General features: G+C 38.6%; 1 protein-coding gene and 1 long non-coding RNA gene across 2 annotated transcripts in view; one reads left to right on the forward strand and one right to left on the reverse strand.

Moving 5' to 3' along the window:
* The window catches only part of igdcc3 (immunoglobulin superfamily DCC subclass member 3), a 63,971-nt gene that overhangs the window by 21,918 nt on the left and 24,582 nt on the right, over nucleotides 1–17,471 (forward strand). The window contains exons 3-5 of the mRNA XM_004067122.4: nucleotides 13,261–13,405; nucleotides 13,495–13,625; nucleotides 13,799–13,936. Coding sequence (XP_004067170.1) covers nucleotides 13,261–13,405; nucleotides 13,495–13,625; nucleotides 13,799–13,936 — 414 coding nt within the window. The remainder of the gene's footprint in view (nucleotides 1–13,260; nucleotides 13,406–13,494; nucleotides 13,626–13,798; nucleotides 13,937–17,471) is intronic.
* Nucleotides 3,333–17,470, reverse strand: LOC110017497. The gene is made up of 3 exons (XR_002292913.1): nucleotides 17,135–17,470; nucleotides 13,243–13,392; nucleotides 3,333–3,767 (listed from the first exon to the last, which is right to left on the reverse strand). It is a non-coding gene; the product is annotated as an uncharacterized LOC110017497 (long non-coding RNA).

The following is a 17,471-nucleotide window of genomic DNA, read 5'->3' on the forward strand; positions in this document are numbered from 1 at the left end:
ATGATTTTCGTTGGAGTGGGTCTTTAACCATAAAAGTTTTGGATTTTAAATTTGGAACTTTAGAAATTGAATTCATCCAATAAGTCTCACAGGAATATTTTAGGATTGAACGTTTCAACAAATTAAAACTGAAAAATCAGTTGCATCTAAAGTCTGTGCTATGAAACCCATTTGTTTGGGAGAATAGACCAAGATTGTGTGATAGAGTTCACGTCACACTCTTGAAACAAAGACAATAAAGTTGTTTAGACTGACAGAGATGCCCATGTCAGCCCACCTGAGGGAGTTGGAGCACATCCCAGCTGTCACTGTCTGAGAGGCGGACAGCAACCTGGACAGGTGGCTAAATCATATCACAGCTACAGATGTTCAAACTCAGTTTTAGAGAGTATTTTTCAGAAAAAAAACACCCCAACATTTGGTTTGGTCTATGGAATATTGTGGAGCTTCATAGAGAATGTGAAAAAATGCAATTTTGGGGCAGCATCCTTTCAAATATATTTTAACGCATATGGAAAATTGTTTCTGAGCAGCTTTTAATATTGTATCCTAGTTTGTTTTTCTTGTCTTGAAAAAATATTAAAATACGTCTTTTTAGCCCTACCTGAGAGTTTGGAGAATAAAATAAGATTAGGGCAATTTTTCTCAAACTTCTCCTTGAGAAAATCCTTAGATTTAAGTACACAACTGTTAGACCAGACTGAATATTCTTGGGTATACAGATTGCAAACACTTGAACTAAGTCTAAGTAGGTGGGTTTTCTTATCTTTGGCACTTAACAGAGACATTTAATAATAACAGAACTTGGCCTTTTTTATTCAAGTCAGATGTGTACATTGAAAAACAAAGCTCACAAAATATGTGTCTCCTATAAAATTAAAAAATATCAGGTCTAAAGTGTGTTTGATTCAAAGTGAAAAGCACTTTTATATGGTGACAAAGTGTAGCCTCTGCTTAAAGTGCTGTGCTTGAAAGAGCATAAAGCGTTAGCTCATTTTTCTTTTCTTTAATAAATTGTAAATTCTAGCAGAAGCATTTCTGCATGAAGCTTTAGGGGAAAAGTAAAACTGTTTACTTCAGCAGGAGAATCAAACATCAACTCATTTTTGCAACTAATAAAGTCCCTTATCATGTAGTTAGAAGAAATCATTGGATCGAGTGCTAAAACTGTACAAGTAGGACTCAGTTGTATATAGCCAGGGTTTTTTTTTTTGCTGAAATGCATGAACAGAGTCCAACTTGAAAAATGTAGATTTATGATAAAGAGACAGCTCAAAACTTTGAACTTGTCACGCTCTTGATGGATGTGTTTGTGCCGATTTGTGACAAGACTGCATTCTGGTAAAATGACGTGAAGACTTGCAAACTGCCTTGGACAGTGAGACAGATAAATACCCAGTGGGAACCACACCTCTGAGGCCCAGTGGACCTCCCGCTTGGAAGAACTCCTCTTGTGTGTCTGTTTGTTGATGTGACGGAGGGAGATTTACACAGCCGCTTCAGTCATTTGGGGACCCTGGCGTTTTTTTCTGAGTGGGGGAGGCGCGGGGGAGGGAGGGCCGTGAGGGGCAGTGAAGCGCATGGACCCGCCCTGCGTCTTTCAGATTTCCCGTGGGAGTGCCAGATGCTGGGTCATCCATCTATCTCCAGGATCAAACCAAACCCTTTAAGTCACTGAGAGATGGATTGTAAACACTGTCGGGAGGCAACTAGATAACGGTAAATTCATTTCAGCAGCAATCCACAATCAGGAATAAAAAAGTCTTCTACTGGGCAGATTCATCGCTGTCCTCTCAAAGTGGCCCCGTACTTCCACAGTTGTCCTCTAATGAGGGGAAAGTAATGAGCATTAGGCTGTGAAAAATTGTGATACAAAACGTCTATCCAGGTTGTTAATCAGAGTCTGATTCTGTCTGTGGGCCTCTCTCATGTCTGACTTCACAAAACAGGGGGCTTGCCCCATCTGAGGAGGAATTGAGCGTCATTTCCATTTGAATGTAGATGTTTTTTTAGCCTAAGGTCTTAAAATATCACTAACAGAAACAAACACCAAAAGGAAATCAGGGTTTTCTTTGGCGGATGGAGCAAGTAATTGACACAGATTTAACAAGGATATGAACTGTTAAAGATGGATTCATAAGATTTTACACGAGGTGGTAGCAAGGAGGAGCATAAGTTATTTTATTTATGCTTCTGGTAAAATACAAAATTGATAATGTTTTACAAACTGCAATCGGATGTAGAATTAATATTATTATGAATATGTTTGGTCCTCCTAAGGTTATTCTCAGCTGTAAATATTTCAAGTGTTAAAGTAAAAGGGGGGCAAAGTTACTTTGGTCTGTAGTGTGAGACTCCTCCCATCATTTTTTTTAAATAGAAAAATATAATTTTAACTTTCCTGATAAACATGATTGGAAAAGAAATCGTTCCCTCAGAGGTTAACAGAAAGCTGACAATTTCAACAAGGGGATAGAACTTTTATCCGTCATTCAGGGTCCTTTAATGGGATGGTAATTTGGCAGAGAGAAGGGCAAAGTGAGGAGGGGGCTGAGTTAAGAAGAGATCAAATTCTTTCAAGCAGAGGATTTGAGGCTCCACCAGTGGAAGACTATACTCTTTGACAGAGATGTCTCTGTCCACAAATCCTCTTTATCTGGTCCCCTTTTGAGAATTTATTTTAAATCTTTGCTTGTTACAAAGCTGAAATAAACGATGTGTCTGTGAAAATATGAACGACTTACCGGGTAGATGCTTTCTGTGGGATGGGGGTGTGTGATTACATTTGATCACATTTCTGCTCATGAAAAGAAAAAAGAAATGATACATTATCAAACTTTACCCCCTACATTTCCTTAATAAAACCTTAAAACTATAATTATTGTTTTTTTGGATAAATAAAACCACCTCAAAGACCCACCATATATATAAATAGGGTGAAAATTGCATCAAATGGTTTTGGGAGCAGATGAACAAAATGTTGTTTGGAAAAGCAACAGTGATGTAGGTGTTCTCTGCTGCACTACATTCTGATGCCTCCCCTTGCAGACAAATGAATCCACGTATGTCTCCGTTTTCCTTGATGATGGATGATGGGAAATGAGGGAAGGCTTACTCGCCCACAAGTCAGAGGTGAATTTCCATGGAACTCCTGCCTACTGGAAACAATGTGTCCTACGAAACAACACAGGTTTTTGCTTTTGGCTAAAACAGCATAATTACAACTAAGAGACCACTGGGAACACTTTTTAAATAGATCAAAAAAATGATTGAGTGGGTCTTAAAGCTCAGTTTTTTTTTAATTAATGTTTCTCTTTACACAAATTGTAACAAATAGGAACAAAGACAGAAAAAGGGAAAATCAACAACACAAAGTCAGCTAAAATTACAAAGTACCTTCACTTAAGCTTTTTGAGACCTTTTATTTAGATCTTTTATATTGATAGTCTCATTTCATAAGAAAAAACGTACTTTAACTTTGAGTGACATGGCAGCTTCCTAGTCACTATGTTATCCTCTTAAAATGTTATGGATGTTATAGTGGAAGATGAAGATATCCATATGAGGCACTGTTTTAATGTCTAAGTAGCTTAGTGTTACTCTGTTACCCTGGAGAACAAGGACGTCAATGCTGGTGCAGGAGCAGCTGCACAGGCAACACAGGCGGCTGATCATCATCCCGGCTAATTACGAAGTGGTGGAGGCATAAACTTTGTTAGATCAGGACTCTGGTGATGACCTGGAGGGTGAATAGTGGCTCCAAGTATCTGTATGTTGAGAATAGTGAGATATGCATTAGTAAACAAGATTACACGACTAAAAGTCTCTACATTAGGAGAGTAGATACTATTTATGAGTCCATTTAAGCCATTTCTCTGATTGAATAGAGAGAAAGTCTAAAGTTGTTTAATGTGTTTTACGTCCACTTTGTGTTTAAGTGATACAAAGGGTCTGCTATTTTTTTTTCTTTCTTTCTCTTTTAAACATCTAATCCTGTAGTAATTGCTTAGGGGTACATGCGATTTCAAAGTTTCAAACACTTTTTATATTTCTTTCCTTTTCTTTTTCCAAGGCACAACATCAACAGTATTGACACCAACAAGAAGAAACACTTGAAGCTAATTTGAAATCCATTCAGCTTTTCATGTCACGGGTTTGTATGTTATTTCAGCCCTCCTTTCCCTGATACCTCCCATCCTCCATCCCACGGCTCCCACACTCGTTTTCTTTTATGCATGTCTCTAATCTAACAAAGCCGTGACTTGGAATAATTTGAATAATCCCTTAATTTTTAGCATCTGTTCAGTTTCAATGACTCCCTCTTTAATTAGAAGCTGTATGCTGAAGTAGGTGTTGGGAGCTAAGTGTGGAGATTTGGGGCCACTGGGTGGAGCGGGAGGGTGGGCGATGGGGGGTGCTGTTTAAATTTAAAGTAGTAAGGTGGAGGCGCAGGGCAGTGAAAGCTGCTGCTTTGTTGATAGGGTAAGTCAGGGGGGGCAAAAGAGAAACAAAATTAAGATACCAGATAATAGGAAGTGAGCCTATGCTGTGATATTTTTGTGCAGTATGTTATATCTACTTAATGGAATCAAAGACAAATTGATGATTCTGTTCTGCTGACAGCAGTTATCAAGTTTATTTATGAAGGTTCATGCGTTCATGAACATCGGCAGTCATAGTATTATCTACTGTTTGTCAGAACAAAATGACAAGAGAAACTCACTAAAGCACAGACCATAGTGCATTGATAAAGTGTGAACACCATGAACAAAACAGAATCAAGTTGAAAATGTAATAAATAGCATCATAAACACACGTTTATTATAATATAAAAATGTGTATATTACTTTAAAGCTATTTTATCTCAAATAGGTGTACTAGTACCCCTGGGGGTACCTCACATACCTCACAACAAAGCATTTTCCTACAAGTTTAATTAATCCTATAAGACGGTCTTGACACATTTCAAAATAAAAAAAAATTAACAACTCTCTTTGTGATCTAGATTTTATTCTTTGATTGTTTAAAGCCCCATTTTGATCATCGTTGATCTATTTTAAAAGTGTTTCCAGTGGTCTTTTAATTATGAGTATGCTGTTTTAGCAAAAATAAAAAAATCTTTATCGTAATCTAGGACAACGTTTTCTACAGAGCGGCAGTAGTTCATTAGAAATTCACCTTTGAGATGCAGGCACGACGTTGGCATGGAGCAACCCCGCCCCCCTTGCCGTTATTGAAGCTGGGAGCAGGGAGGCTATGGCCTGTCCAATGTACTTTCTATGTCACATATATGCTTTTTTTTATATATATATTATATATTTTATATATATATTATATATTTTTATATTTGAAATTGCAGTTTGAGCATAATTTTAGAATTATCTAAATATTTTAGAAATATGTAAAATTAAAAGTTTTAATATAGTAATCAATAAATGCTAATATAAAAAATTAGAATAATAGTAACACTAAAAGAAAACAGATCAAATTTTAAAGAATGCCACAGTTAAAACAGTAGAAGCAGAGCTTTCAGTAATATTTCACTGCACATTTAAAACCAAGGTTGCATAAATACAACTTTATTGTTTTGCTTGATGAATATATTTTTTAAAAACTTGCATTAGACTGTGTATTTAGTCCAACATTTACCGAAATATGAAATTACTTTCAGGGTGTTCACCTGCCCAATCATTTGAAAGGGCATCTTGGATTGCATCATAACTAGTGTGTTGTTCATCTCTATAAAGGTCTGCTGCTCACTCTGTCTCCTGCTGGGACTCTTAATAGCACCCATCAGTCTTCATATATTTAACATCCTCGCGCACAAACTCGGTTTTATTCATCAATTCTGCAATCAACAAACAGGCAAACCAGAAATTATTGCAAACCAGTTTGTGTTAACAGTAAATCATTTGTATTTTTCTTTAGTAATCAAAAGGAGAAACTTTAGTATGTTAACATCAAGAGCATTTTAGAAAATGTGTTTTTTTATCTGAGAAATTGAGATTATTTTCTTTGTAGAGAGTAAAAAAAAGAAAATCTTTTTTTATTTGTATCACTTTTTATACTGTAGCTTATGACAGCTGGGCAGTAGGAGTATAATCTTCTGTTGGAATAAAATATTTCCTTCCTAAATACAAGCAATAAAGTCAAAATTAGTATGAATGTTAAAATACATTTGCCCCACAACATTTCTTTTACTGCCGCCATGAGAGGTTCCCCGTCATAAAGCAATGCAAAGCAAAAAACATTCAAGCTGGACTCCTAGAGATAACTGTAAGGTTCTGCTTTATATATTTTATTACAGAAATATTGGCCGGGGTGCCTTTAAAATAAACGATCGGTTGGTTTGGCTCCTGAGCCTCATATACATCTGAACATCTGTCACTTAGCTTCTCGTAGCAGATGTTCTGGTAAATTGATGTGCCCGCTCATGCGGGCTCTGACACACGAAGGTGTTGCGGTGACAAAGCATTAAAAGAGGGGAATGAGTGTGTGTCAGGGAAAACATCCCTCCGCTCCCCACCATGTGTAACCTATCCTTTCGTGGATGATAAGCATCACACACCACAAACCAGCAGATGGATCACAGCGCTGCCTAAGCATGGGCGTATGGTTATAGAAGGGGGTAGGAAAGGGAGGGGTAAGCCAGTAAAATATCACATCTGCATTAAAATGCCATCTTGAGGGTCCCAACACAGAGCCCGCTATTTCCAAGGATGCCTATTTAAAGGTAGTTGAAGTGTGAGCTCTCACGCTGGAATTGCACCGTACACCTTCCCCATTATTTATGGGCCTCATCTTGCTTTTACTGGCCCGCCAAGGTGGGGGCGGGGTGGGATGCGACACTCATCGCTCCTGCTTGAACAACATGTGCCTAATGATGTCACAGGTGTGAGGGAACTTCTGGGAGTTGGGTGAAGGCTGCAGTGGAGAGCTGTGCAAATGCATGAGGGGGGTTCAGGGTTGGTTGGAGATGAAGGGTTGAAGAGGGGGCAGTGATATTTCATCACCAGGTTCACTGGTGCTTCGCGCTGGAGCTGAAAGCTTGATTGGCGCTGCAGTGCGGTTGTCTCCCCATTTGCATCATTACCTTTATTAATGCACTGTCTCCAGCAAAGGGAAAAAACACATCCTCAGGTCTATAAAATACGCAATGTGACGGCATGATTTGGTCCATGAAGTGGGCATTGTGTGAGAAAATTATATTCTCAGGCTTATCTATTTTAGTACAAAAGGAATGGATCATTCTTTTCACACCATTTGGCAAAATTTCACTCCTAAGTAATTTCAGTATTCTCTCTTGAAAGTACTTCTGTTCTCAGAGGCTATAAATGTGAGTGATTTATTGGGAAAAGCCTGCAAATCCTGAAGTTTAGTTGTGCTGTACATGACCTGTAGTGTTGAATTCATCAATACTAACTGCTTGTTACTGGTCTCTAAATCCGATAATCGACAATTCCACATCTGCACTTGCCTATCTCTCATTCCTTGTGTCTTTGTGCTGCTCTAGGCTAAGCAGGTGAAAGTTGGCCCATTCAGGCTGATTTTTATGCTAATTTCTGCCTGATTTTGACTCCTTTTGGAACCACTTGATGCTTTATTGTGAGGCACACAGCGGGACAGTGCCTCTCACTTTTGACAAAATCTGATTTACAGCGCAGCTACTCCACATTTCCTGTCTGTGACCCTCCTTCATATAATTCCCATAATCATTCTTCTTTTGTTGGTGTCACAGAGAAACTGTCTAACATATGTTGGCGAAGCAATCTCCTCCCCGCGCACTTGTGTATGGAATTCTTTTTAGTATGCAACCCATCCATTCTCTCTCTTACTGCAGCAATTAGACCTGCCTCATTTGGGCCAGGGGCGTCATGCTGGTTGCGGACAGTCTTTAATCATGTGTGAAGGTCTGTCAACATTCTGCAAAGGAAGACTAAAAAACAATGGCTGAACAGGTCTGTGGGGGCCATGGATTGAAGTAATTGAAAGCCCTTTGTTCCCTCACGCTTGTTTGTCTTTACTTAAAGCGAGGGGATGGGATGGGGGGGTGCGGGGTTGATATGATTGTGTTTCTATTGAAGCCGCTTTTTCCATCTGTTTATATCAGCACGTTGTTGAGGAAGGCGTTGTCAACTGTGACTCCACAACTTGCAGTGTGGATCACCAAAGGCTGTTTTCCCTTTACGTTTAATGAAACTGATGGGTTCATCTGTGCAGTTTTTCTTGATTATCATCGTGAAATTTGCGTATTTTTTTGTAAATTTGCAAGGGGCGTGGTGGGCCTCTCAGAGAAACCATGTTTTATGCATGAAGGCCAAGGTTGGGGCCTCTTTGGGGGTGGTGTCACCAGAGATACACAAAGCCAAATCAGTGGACACCATGACTACTTGGCATAGTTGCACAGGACAGCTTCTTCATGTACTGGACCCCTTTTGTTTTGGTGCATTCGAGTGCTCCAATGTTCTTGGTACCCATGGAGGATCCAATATGAACATCTGCGTGTTTGCACACACATCCATGTGTCATTATCCTATGACATCATTTTTCAAAACCAGTAATAACCACAATTTACCTCCAGATGAAGTTTGTAGACTGGGGACAAGTTTCAGATTTTTTCCCTGTTAATTTGTCAAACTAGTCATTTCTAACTAACTCTTTTTGTTGTCTTTTGCTAAAAGGAGGTACCGGTAGTTGTTGGTTCTTGAATTTAAGGATGGGCTGATGTAATTTTTTTCCGGCCAATTCCAATAACCGATATTTCCCCTGCAACTGTAGTCAATAGCCAACGTTAACTCAAATTTTAGATTTCCTTTCTGTTTCTTTAGTAGAAATGCATAACTTTTCTTTTACTGGACAATCACATTGTCACATTTTTAACATACAGCATATGATCTCATAGTAACAAGTATTTTATCACTTTAAAACTTTCATAGAAATATATCTGAAAGCATTCAGACCATTTATTTTATATTGGACATAGCTGGAAACCATATGCTTCCCGTTGCCAGAGATTTATTGTATATCTATCAAAATTAACATTTACCTGAAAACAGGTAAATGTTAATTTTGACCTTCCAAATCTATTAGGAACAAGTATACATTTAAAAAATAAAGTGTTTCTGAAAACAATCAGAAAAATATCGGTAGAAGTTTTAAATATTGGACCGAAACAGATAAACTCAAATTATGCTCATTTACAGATACCGATACTGGAATGATATATCTCCCATCCCTACTCACACAATTTTAAAGTAATTTCTGGTGCATTTTTTGTTATTGGTAATGGAAAAACTTTTAAGGTCTTGTTGGGAGTTTATGGCTTCATATGTTGGGGACTTCAGCTTAAAGAACATTTTGTTTTTGTGTGGCTGTTGCTTTCACTTTAGGAGCATCTTCAGTTTTTATTTATTTTCGTTTTTTTTTAAATACATTTGGGTGCTCGGTTTCAGCATCACAGCATGCTTCTCAATCAATGATTGTAGAAGATTTGGACAAGAGTCTACTAATGCTATCATCTTTCTTATGAGTGGACTTTCATGGCTTTCATTTTAGCTTACTGGTCAACTGAAAATTAGTTTTGATTGATTAATTTCTTTTATTTTTAAGCACAATATAGTTAAGTAAACATGGTGGGTGGCCGTGGTGCAGCGTTAGGGTGGTTGAACTCTGATTGGAAGATTGCAGGTTCAATTCCTGCATTGCCCTCCCACATGTCAAAGTATCCTTGGGCAAGACACTGAACCCCACCTTGGCCCTGGTGGAAGGTTGGGGCCTGTGTTTGGCAGCGCCATCAGTGTGTGAATGTGCTGTACTGTGACTGTAAAGGAAGGTAGTAGTAAAGCACTCTACAAGTACCGGTATACACCATTTTACCATGATTAACACAAAGTGTTAAGGTTCTCAAAAAAGGAGTGGGTAGAAGAAAATCTTATTAATCCATATCCCTTATTAATCCATTCATTTTTACATATTCATAATATAATATTTATTTACATCAACACAAAATAATTAATTGGTTGACTATGATTGCACCAAGTTTCACGCCAGCAAGGATATTGTGGAGCCGATAATTCTAAATAGGACCAAGCAATAAAGTTGAGATTCAAAATTCAATTGAACTGCAACTGTTTTGAGAAGTGTCTTTGTTTTACATTAGAATGAATAAAGACTGATTTGCTTGTGAATTAAGTCTCTCATGTTTTCTATCAAACATTAAACAAGGTTAAAGTTAATTAAAATGTTGTCAACACAAAAATGAGTTTGCTTCTTAGATCCCATCTGTCAGTCTCATCTTTTTGTTGTTGTTTTCCTTTTGTTTTTCTTTTTTGCCCATAATTGTCTGATTTAATGTCAAGCTGGCTTTCTGCGATAATTCAATGTTAGTATCTTTTATGCAGGTTATTTACTCCATTTTACTGTCAGCGTTTGCATGTGATAAGAAGTTTCTATACTTTTACAGTGGCCAATAAATTAGTTCCAAAGCTGTCTAATACCAACAAGGACTGCCAACAAAATGATGTGAGATCTAAACCTTTCAATCAGACAGTTTGCATTTTCAAACACTTCAGGATCTTCCACAAGGTAAATGTAGCAGAATGAACTTTGAAAATTAAAAAAAGCACATAGAAATACTCTTAGGCCTTATTATCTTTGTCTCAGTCTTTTTTTTCCACCTCTCCTGCTCAAAACAGACACCTGCCTACCCAGAGTCTTGCTCAGTTTTACTTCATTTTATTGCCACGTGTTGCCAAAGGGGATTTGTTGTGTTTCACTCTGTAATTTTGTAAGGTTATGACCACTGCTGTGTGAATTACCCAGACTTGACCTTTCTTATAATTGGGTGCTATTTAAATAGAATTGAATTGAAATCTACTATTAGATCTCTATATGCATCCATCCAGAGTTCTAAGGTCAAGCCGTGCTGGAGAATGTGGCTCTTTTGATTAAGCTCCAAAACAGAATAATTGCAAACTTTGCTGCATTGCTGCAGCTTGCTCCAAAGTACTGCCTCTCTTGGTGAAGTATCAGGTGCTCTCTGGAACAGGTCAACGTTTCCAACTCGTCACATGCTGTTGCTTGGTCAAGGGCCCTTCCTGCCAGATTTCAGCACACTCTCGGCCCCTCACAACCACTTTTTAACAAACAGGAAATGGCTGTGTATTGCCTCGTATGTGGTCACAGTGTAAAGCCAAACATAGAAAGTGGTCTGAGAGGAGACGAGTTTTATACATATAAAGAAAAAAAAAATGAAATTTGGGACTTAAATATTATCTTTTGTTTATATTAGGTCTATTTGCCCTGTGAGGCGGATGGAAGCACATTCTGTTGACTGGATATCTGTACCATTTCTCTAATTTAATATTTCAAACCTGCGAAAAATAACAATATTTCCAGGATATTTCCGAAATGGCTAGGGTTTGAGTAGTGCCAGTGCCCAGGGACTGCATTGTAGTACTTTTACCGGCCTTGAAACAGGAACATATTTGTTCAAAGAGTAATGTATTTTTAAAAAAGAAGCTTGAGAAACCATTTTCTAACAATGACGGCTGACAGCAAAAAAGCAAATATTCGGTGAGAAAATCAATAGAACACAAGTTGTGGTTGAAATGCTTCTTGAAACGGTACTGAAAAGGTAGGTGGTTTTGTTTGACGAGAAGTAGCTACAGTGACATTGAACAGGTGAAAAATAACATCTTTGGCTGTTGAGTTCTAAAAGGTTTTTGAAAGTCATGTTTTAAGTGGAAGACACTTGTTCCTATAGCTTCATTCGAACGATATATTCTAATAATTTTAGTTTGTTTTTTTATTTTTCTGTTGCAAATTTGCATATATATAATTTGATTATTATAATTTGTATTTGGACAAACATCCATTGTGTTGACTTTTGCTCCACTTGCACAGATTCTTCATGTTTGAGTGCCTATAAAGCAGCATAATGTGATCAAATGGGTTCACATCTGTTTGGTGGGTGTTATGTTTAATTTGCCTGTGTTGTCTAGTGTTTGCTGCTGGGAAACTGTGAGAGTTGCTGCATTAAAAAAAGAAATTTGACTTTTATGGAAGTTTGAAGGAATAACACTCTAAAATTATGCAAACAGCAAAAACCAGAAGACATAGTATGTTTAAAAAATATTTAACCATGTGGATGGCTTATTGCAACTTAAAACTACTTAGAGGAGTTTGGTTAAAGTTTTTATCAGGGTCACAGACTGCTCAATGAGCTGCCTGAGCAGCTCCATGCCCCTGCTGTCCTCCAGCACGACACTGAGCTGCTGTTAGGGATCACTCGTCTACAGCCTGCAGTCTCACAGAGCGTTTGCTCCTTCTGCCTGCCCTCTGGTCCTCTTGCCCTCTTGGTTATATGTGTGGGCAGGACATTTGCTGCAATCAGGCCTAAGCCCGGGGTATTTGAAAGGGCTCTAGTTCAAATCGTACATACAACTCTCTGAAAGCAAAAGTTTTATGCAAAACAAGCAAGCATGCTAAAGATGCAACTGGTTTAAAGCAACATTGAATTTGTTGAAAGACAAAAAAAAGAAAGTGGTTTCATGGAAGGATAAAATTTGCTGCTAATGCTTTTCCTGATACTAATGACCTAAAACAGGCTGCATGCCGGAACAAGAGGTCATCAAATAATAAAGGCCTCTCACTCCTATCTTAAGCTATAGTTATAATGTTCAGACAATTCTTCCTCAACTGGAGTTAATTACAGTTGACATTTAAAGGACACCCTTGTAAAGAAGGTTGAGTAGGTGAGGAAGAAGAGGGCTGCTCTCCCTAATGAATTTGTTTTTGACTCCACTTCTAATTAGGCTTTTGTTCTTTAGGTGTGAAAAACGACTGTGAAAAACAGCTGGAGATATATTGATACTGATATTGTAGACTTGTGTACTTGCAATGTAACCATGCAATTAGAAGTAAAAAAAACCTAGAACCACATCTGCAAGAAAATCGAATGTTTAGCTGAAACACATCTGTCACATTGTTCTTGCACAGAATGAAATTTTTATAATGATTTAAAAAAAAATTGAAGCTCTGTGTGCTAAAAAAGGAATAGAAGTGTCAAATTCTTTACTTTTAGGCTTTTAGGGTACCACAACATCATCACTGATGATTTTACAAACATTAATATTTTTAATGCAATAGTTATATTACGTTCAGTTTTAAATGTAATGGTTATGACCAAACCACTTTGTGCCTCATTTGTTTGTGGGCTGAGATGTTTCTAAAGTTCCATACCTTCTCTTGCTTTCGCAGCTATGGCAGACTTCCATGTCCAGCCAGAGTCGGTGCATGCTGAGGAGTCGGGCGTCGCTCGATTCCAGTGTCAGATTCGTGGTCTGCCAGAGCCTGTCATCAGCTGGGAGAAAGACAGCCATCCGGTTGACACTGAAAACGACAGGTGGGGGAAAACTACAGCATGGTTAAATGTTCTTTTTTAAGTGACAACACTTCTTAGATAATGGATCGTTGCATTTTTCTCTCCTATAGGTACACTCTTCTGCCGACAGGTGTTCTGCAGATCACAGGACTGCGTGAAGAAGACGGTGGAAAGTATTGCTGCGTGGCTCACAACAGTGCAGGAGTGAAGCACAGCGCTGAGGCTCTCCTAACCGTTTCAGGTTCAATGCATTTTAGTTTCGCATACAGCCTGTGTGTGAAACTTTAGCACTCCATTGCATCTACCTTTGTCGACATTTTTCTAGATACATTCAATATTTTGTAGTTTCTGTCGCAGGATTGTAGAGAATCAGCACCTTTCCATCTGAAGTGCATCTTTCTCTTTTCCCCGCAGGCTCCCTGTCATCTGTTTACAAAGAGCCCACGATTCTGGTCGGCCCAGAAAACCTAACCCTCACCGTTCACCAGACTGCTATCTTGGAGTGTGTTGCTACAGGATATCCTCGACCTATTGTGTCCTGGAGCAGACTAGGTGAGAACAATAGCCTCAAAGCTGCAGTCGATTATTTTTTTCCCCTTTCGCTTGTTTGTGACATTGCCCACGTTTCCCTTTGAAATCTTAAAGTAGCGTTCTCATCAGTTCCTCACAGTGCAGATGTTATCATCCTGTGTGTAAAAGAGGTGTGTGCACCTGACATTATGTACAGTAAATCTGTTGTGCATGCAAAAGGGAAAGACATTCAACTTTTGGGCTAAATATTATGTTTAACTCTGTGCCGATGAACACCCGCTTCAACCTTCTTGTGACAGCGAGCATCTTCTCAGCGCTGGAAAGCCTCTGAGTAATTTGCTGTGAGATGCTGAGACAGATAAGATTAGTTTCTCCTCCTTCCATGTACATTTCTTTCTAAACTATCACTCAAAGTCTGTCATGAAAATTTTTTCCATCTCGTATCTGTTTTCTTTACCTATTATCCAACTTGATTTGCTGTTCCAAATGTAAATTGCTCTCCCTCCCAAGCAGTTAGGCATAATCAGATTGAGGGTATTGCACTGCACAACGCTGCCACAATGAAATGCAAACACAGTTGGATTTGTATGTATTAGATTACAGCAGGCAGGCTGGGATAAGCTGCATAATGAATCTGATAGTTTCACATCAGTCACTGCCTAATGCCAGAGTTTGTTGTTATTCTTTGAAGAATACCACCGCCTGCTAGTTTGAGCTCAGTCTTTTTTCTAACGTTAAATTAATTAGTGGCTGGCTGAACAATGTTGAAAAGAAATAAAGAAAGAAAAAACGGTGCAAAAAGAAAGAAAAAAATTCCTTTCAGACGAGAAGCTATTGAATTCTCAATAGATAAAATGTATGATAATTTAAGAAATGGCAATGAAACCCATCTTCCCAACAACAGCAGAAAAAACAATTTGACAGGTTAAAGTGGAGAACATGTGTTTTTACAGATTCCAGCTTTTCTGCTGCTCCTACTGAGTGACTGTCTAAGATGTGCTTTATGGTAACCAAGTTTGTGTCATTTGTGTGCTATTTGTGATCAGCATAAATGATCTCCAACCACTTTAGAACCAGCAAAAGCCTAAACAATCCAGTCCAGCAGCTGCTCAGTAAATCACACTGGAGTTTACATGAAATTAGCCGACGTCCTGAATGATACGTGACAACCTACTTGTATGGCTATCTTGGTTATACAGTCCTATTCTGAGTAAATGTAATAATATAGTGAGATTTTATATTTAGGTCTGAATATTTTGGCATATAAACACTGTATTTTTTTATTGACCTTATTGACTATATCTGAGTTGAATTTATGAAATCATCTCTACAGTATGTATTGTTGAACTCTGTAAACTTTTAGTCAAACTCTAGTGGAAATCTTGTTATGAAAAGGGGTTAATAAGATAAATATCTACTAAATGCAAAATAATTAGCAAATAACTCCAGTGAAGGTCATTTCCAGGTCAAGTTACAAGTGGTTTTTTTTGCCGACCTGAGAGTTTCTGAAAAAAATAAATAAAAAGGAAACGACAAACAAATATATTTCATATTCATGTCCTTGACTAAAAGTACTGTATTATTCGAAATAAGCTCAGAAACATGCATTCCAACTTGTGCTATTAAAATAACAATTATTCACAGAACATGCTCTTCACATATTAATATCAGTTTGTAGCTTAGGTCATTAGACTGAGAACCATTGTTACATTTACATCACATTTAACACAAAAACTTAAAATACCACCCCATTCATCTATTTCAAAAGTGTTCCCACTGGTCTTTTAGTTATGATTATGCTGTTTTTGGACAAAATGGGGGGGGGGGGGGGGGGGGGGGGGGGGCTGTGTCGTACATAGCTTCTGCAGAGCGGCAGGAGTTAATCAGAAGTTCACCTCTGAGTTGTGGCCACACGCTCTCCTTGTCTCCCATAACTGATCTGTTTACACTCCCTTCCGCTTGGTTACACCCCCTCAAACCCCCAACCTAACATCAGCTATGCAACAAACATGGCAAGCAATTTCGCAGCTATTCAGTACAGTTTGGATAGCTCCGACAAGGAAGACAAAGACGTACACAGATCCATTCGTCTACAAGTGGATGCATCAGAATGGAGCGAAGCAGGGCGCTTGTGGCCCGCCCAGCATATTTTCTACGCCACAAGTACAAGCTTTGTCAAACTACTTTCAATACTCAGAAAAGCAATTTTGTGCTTAATTTTCTATATATATATGTTTTCCATCGTCAGAAGAAAAATGCAGCAAGAACAAGAACATGTAAAAACACCCAAAACATGATTTTCATTGGAGTGGCACTTTAAAGGTGTCTTACGGTTGAGGGCAACATTGGGTGAAGTTTCTCGGCCAATTAAAAAAAGACTGTCACACCTGGGGATTTAACTCACAGCCGACAAAATGGCTAATGGCTGGTTAATCCACTGAGCTGCAGCCTTTACTCCCAGTTACTGTTCATCACTAAGACCTCTGTGGATGGCAGATTTATGCTTGATCTTGCACCTAGATTTAATTCTGTCATCCACTTTATTCTATTTCTTCTCTGACAAAATCAGTTGGGACAGATTTTCAAATGTCAAATTTATGCAGGGCCAATCTTTCACATTGTCTGTTGAGGCAGGACGATAACTAAAATGAAATATGTTTTAAAGAGGAGCGGGTAGAAGGGAAATACTCATTTTATCTTTTTATTTTTAGTTTCATTTATTTGGTGCAAATGTCTCGGTGGCTCGAAAAACAGGGATATAGATCACGACTAAGTTGAAATGACACTGTCAGTTTGCATTTCTAACAGGTGGCCATTCCCCTGCATGTGTCCAACCCGGTGCCCATCTTTCTGCCCCCCTGCTTGGCCTTTTTCACACATCAAATCTGACCCATTCAGGCTTACAGGCTGCAGATGGTAATCATAGGTGGGATTAGAATGTCCCCTTGGACCCACAGCTAATATCACAAGCAGATTGAAGCCATTGTGGGGTTTGACACTGCAGATAGCGAGCGCCAAAAAGTGTGAGCTTATCATGTAATTACAGCACTGGCAGAGTGAAGGCAGCTGTGGGTTGTGGAAGGAGACAGAAGATCAGAAGTTGCTGTTAAAGTCTCTGGTCCCCAGGGTGGCAGCCAAAAAAAAAAGCAGTAAAGCTTTTAAAAGTAAAATTTACTCCAAAGATTTTAGAGAAAAATGAAAGAAAGCACTTTGTCTTACTTGAGTGATCACGCACCAAGGAGGAGCTGCTGTTACATTCAAATCTACTTCTTCTACTTCCTCCTTGAGGCTGCTGCAGCAGCCGTCTTCATCACATTTTAATTCTGTGCGTCGTATCCTTGAAGGAGGAAACAACCCTGCCTCAGTCAAAAAGTGGCTGCATTTTGTCAGTCCTAAAAGATTTAAACCCACTTAAATCTTTACTACAGCGCAAACACACACCTGTTAAACCATGTCTAACTGCAGTGTGTGCTCCACATGTGTGCCCCTAGCCCTTTTTCTTTCTTGCCCTATATAAATTCTTTCCCATCCTTGACAACTGCCCTGGTTTTTTTCC

The sequence above is a fragment of the Oryzias latipes genome, chromosome 3 (assembly GCF_002234675.1).
Source record: "Oryzias latipes chromosome 3, ASM223467v1".
Taxonomy (NCBI): domain Eukaryota; kingdom Metazoa; phylum Chordata; class Actinopteri; order Beloniformes; family Adrianichthyidae; genus Oryzias; species Oryzias latipes.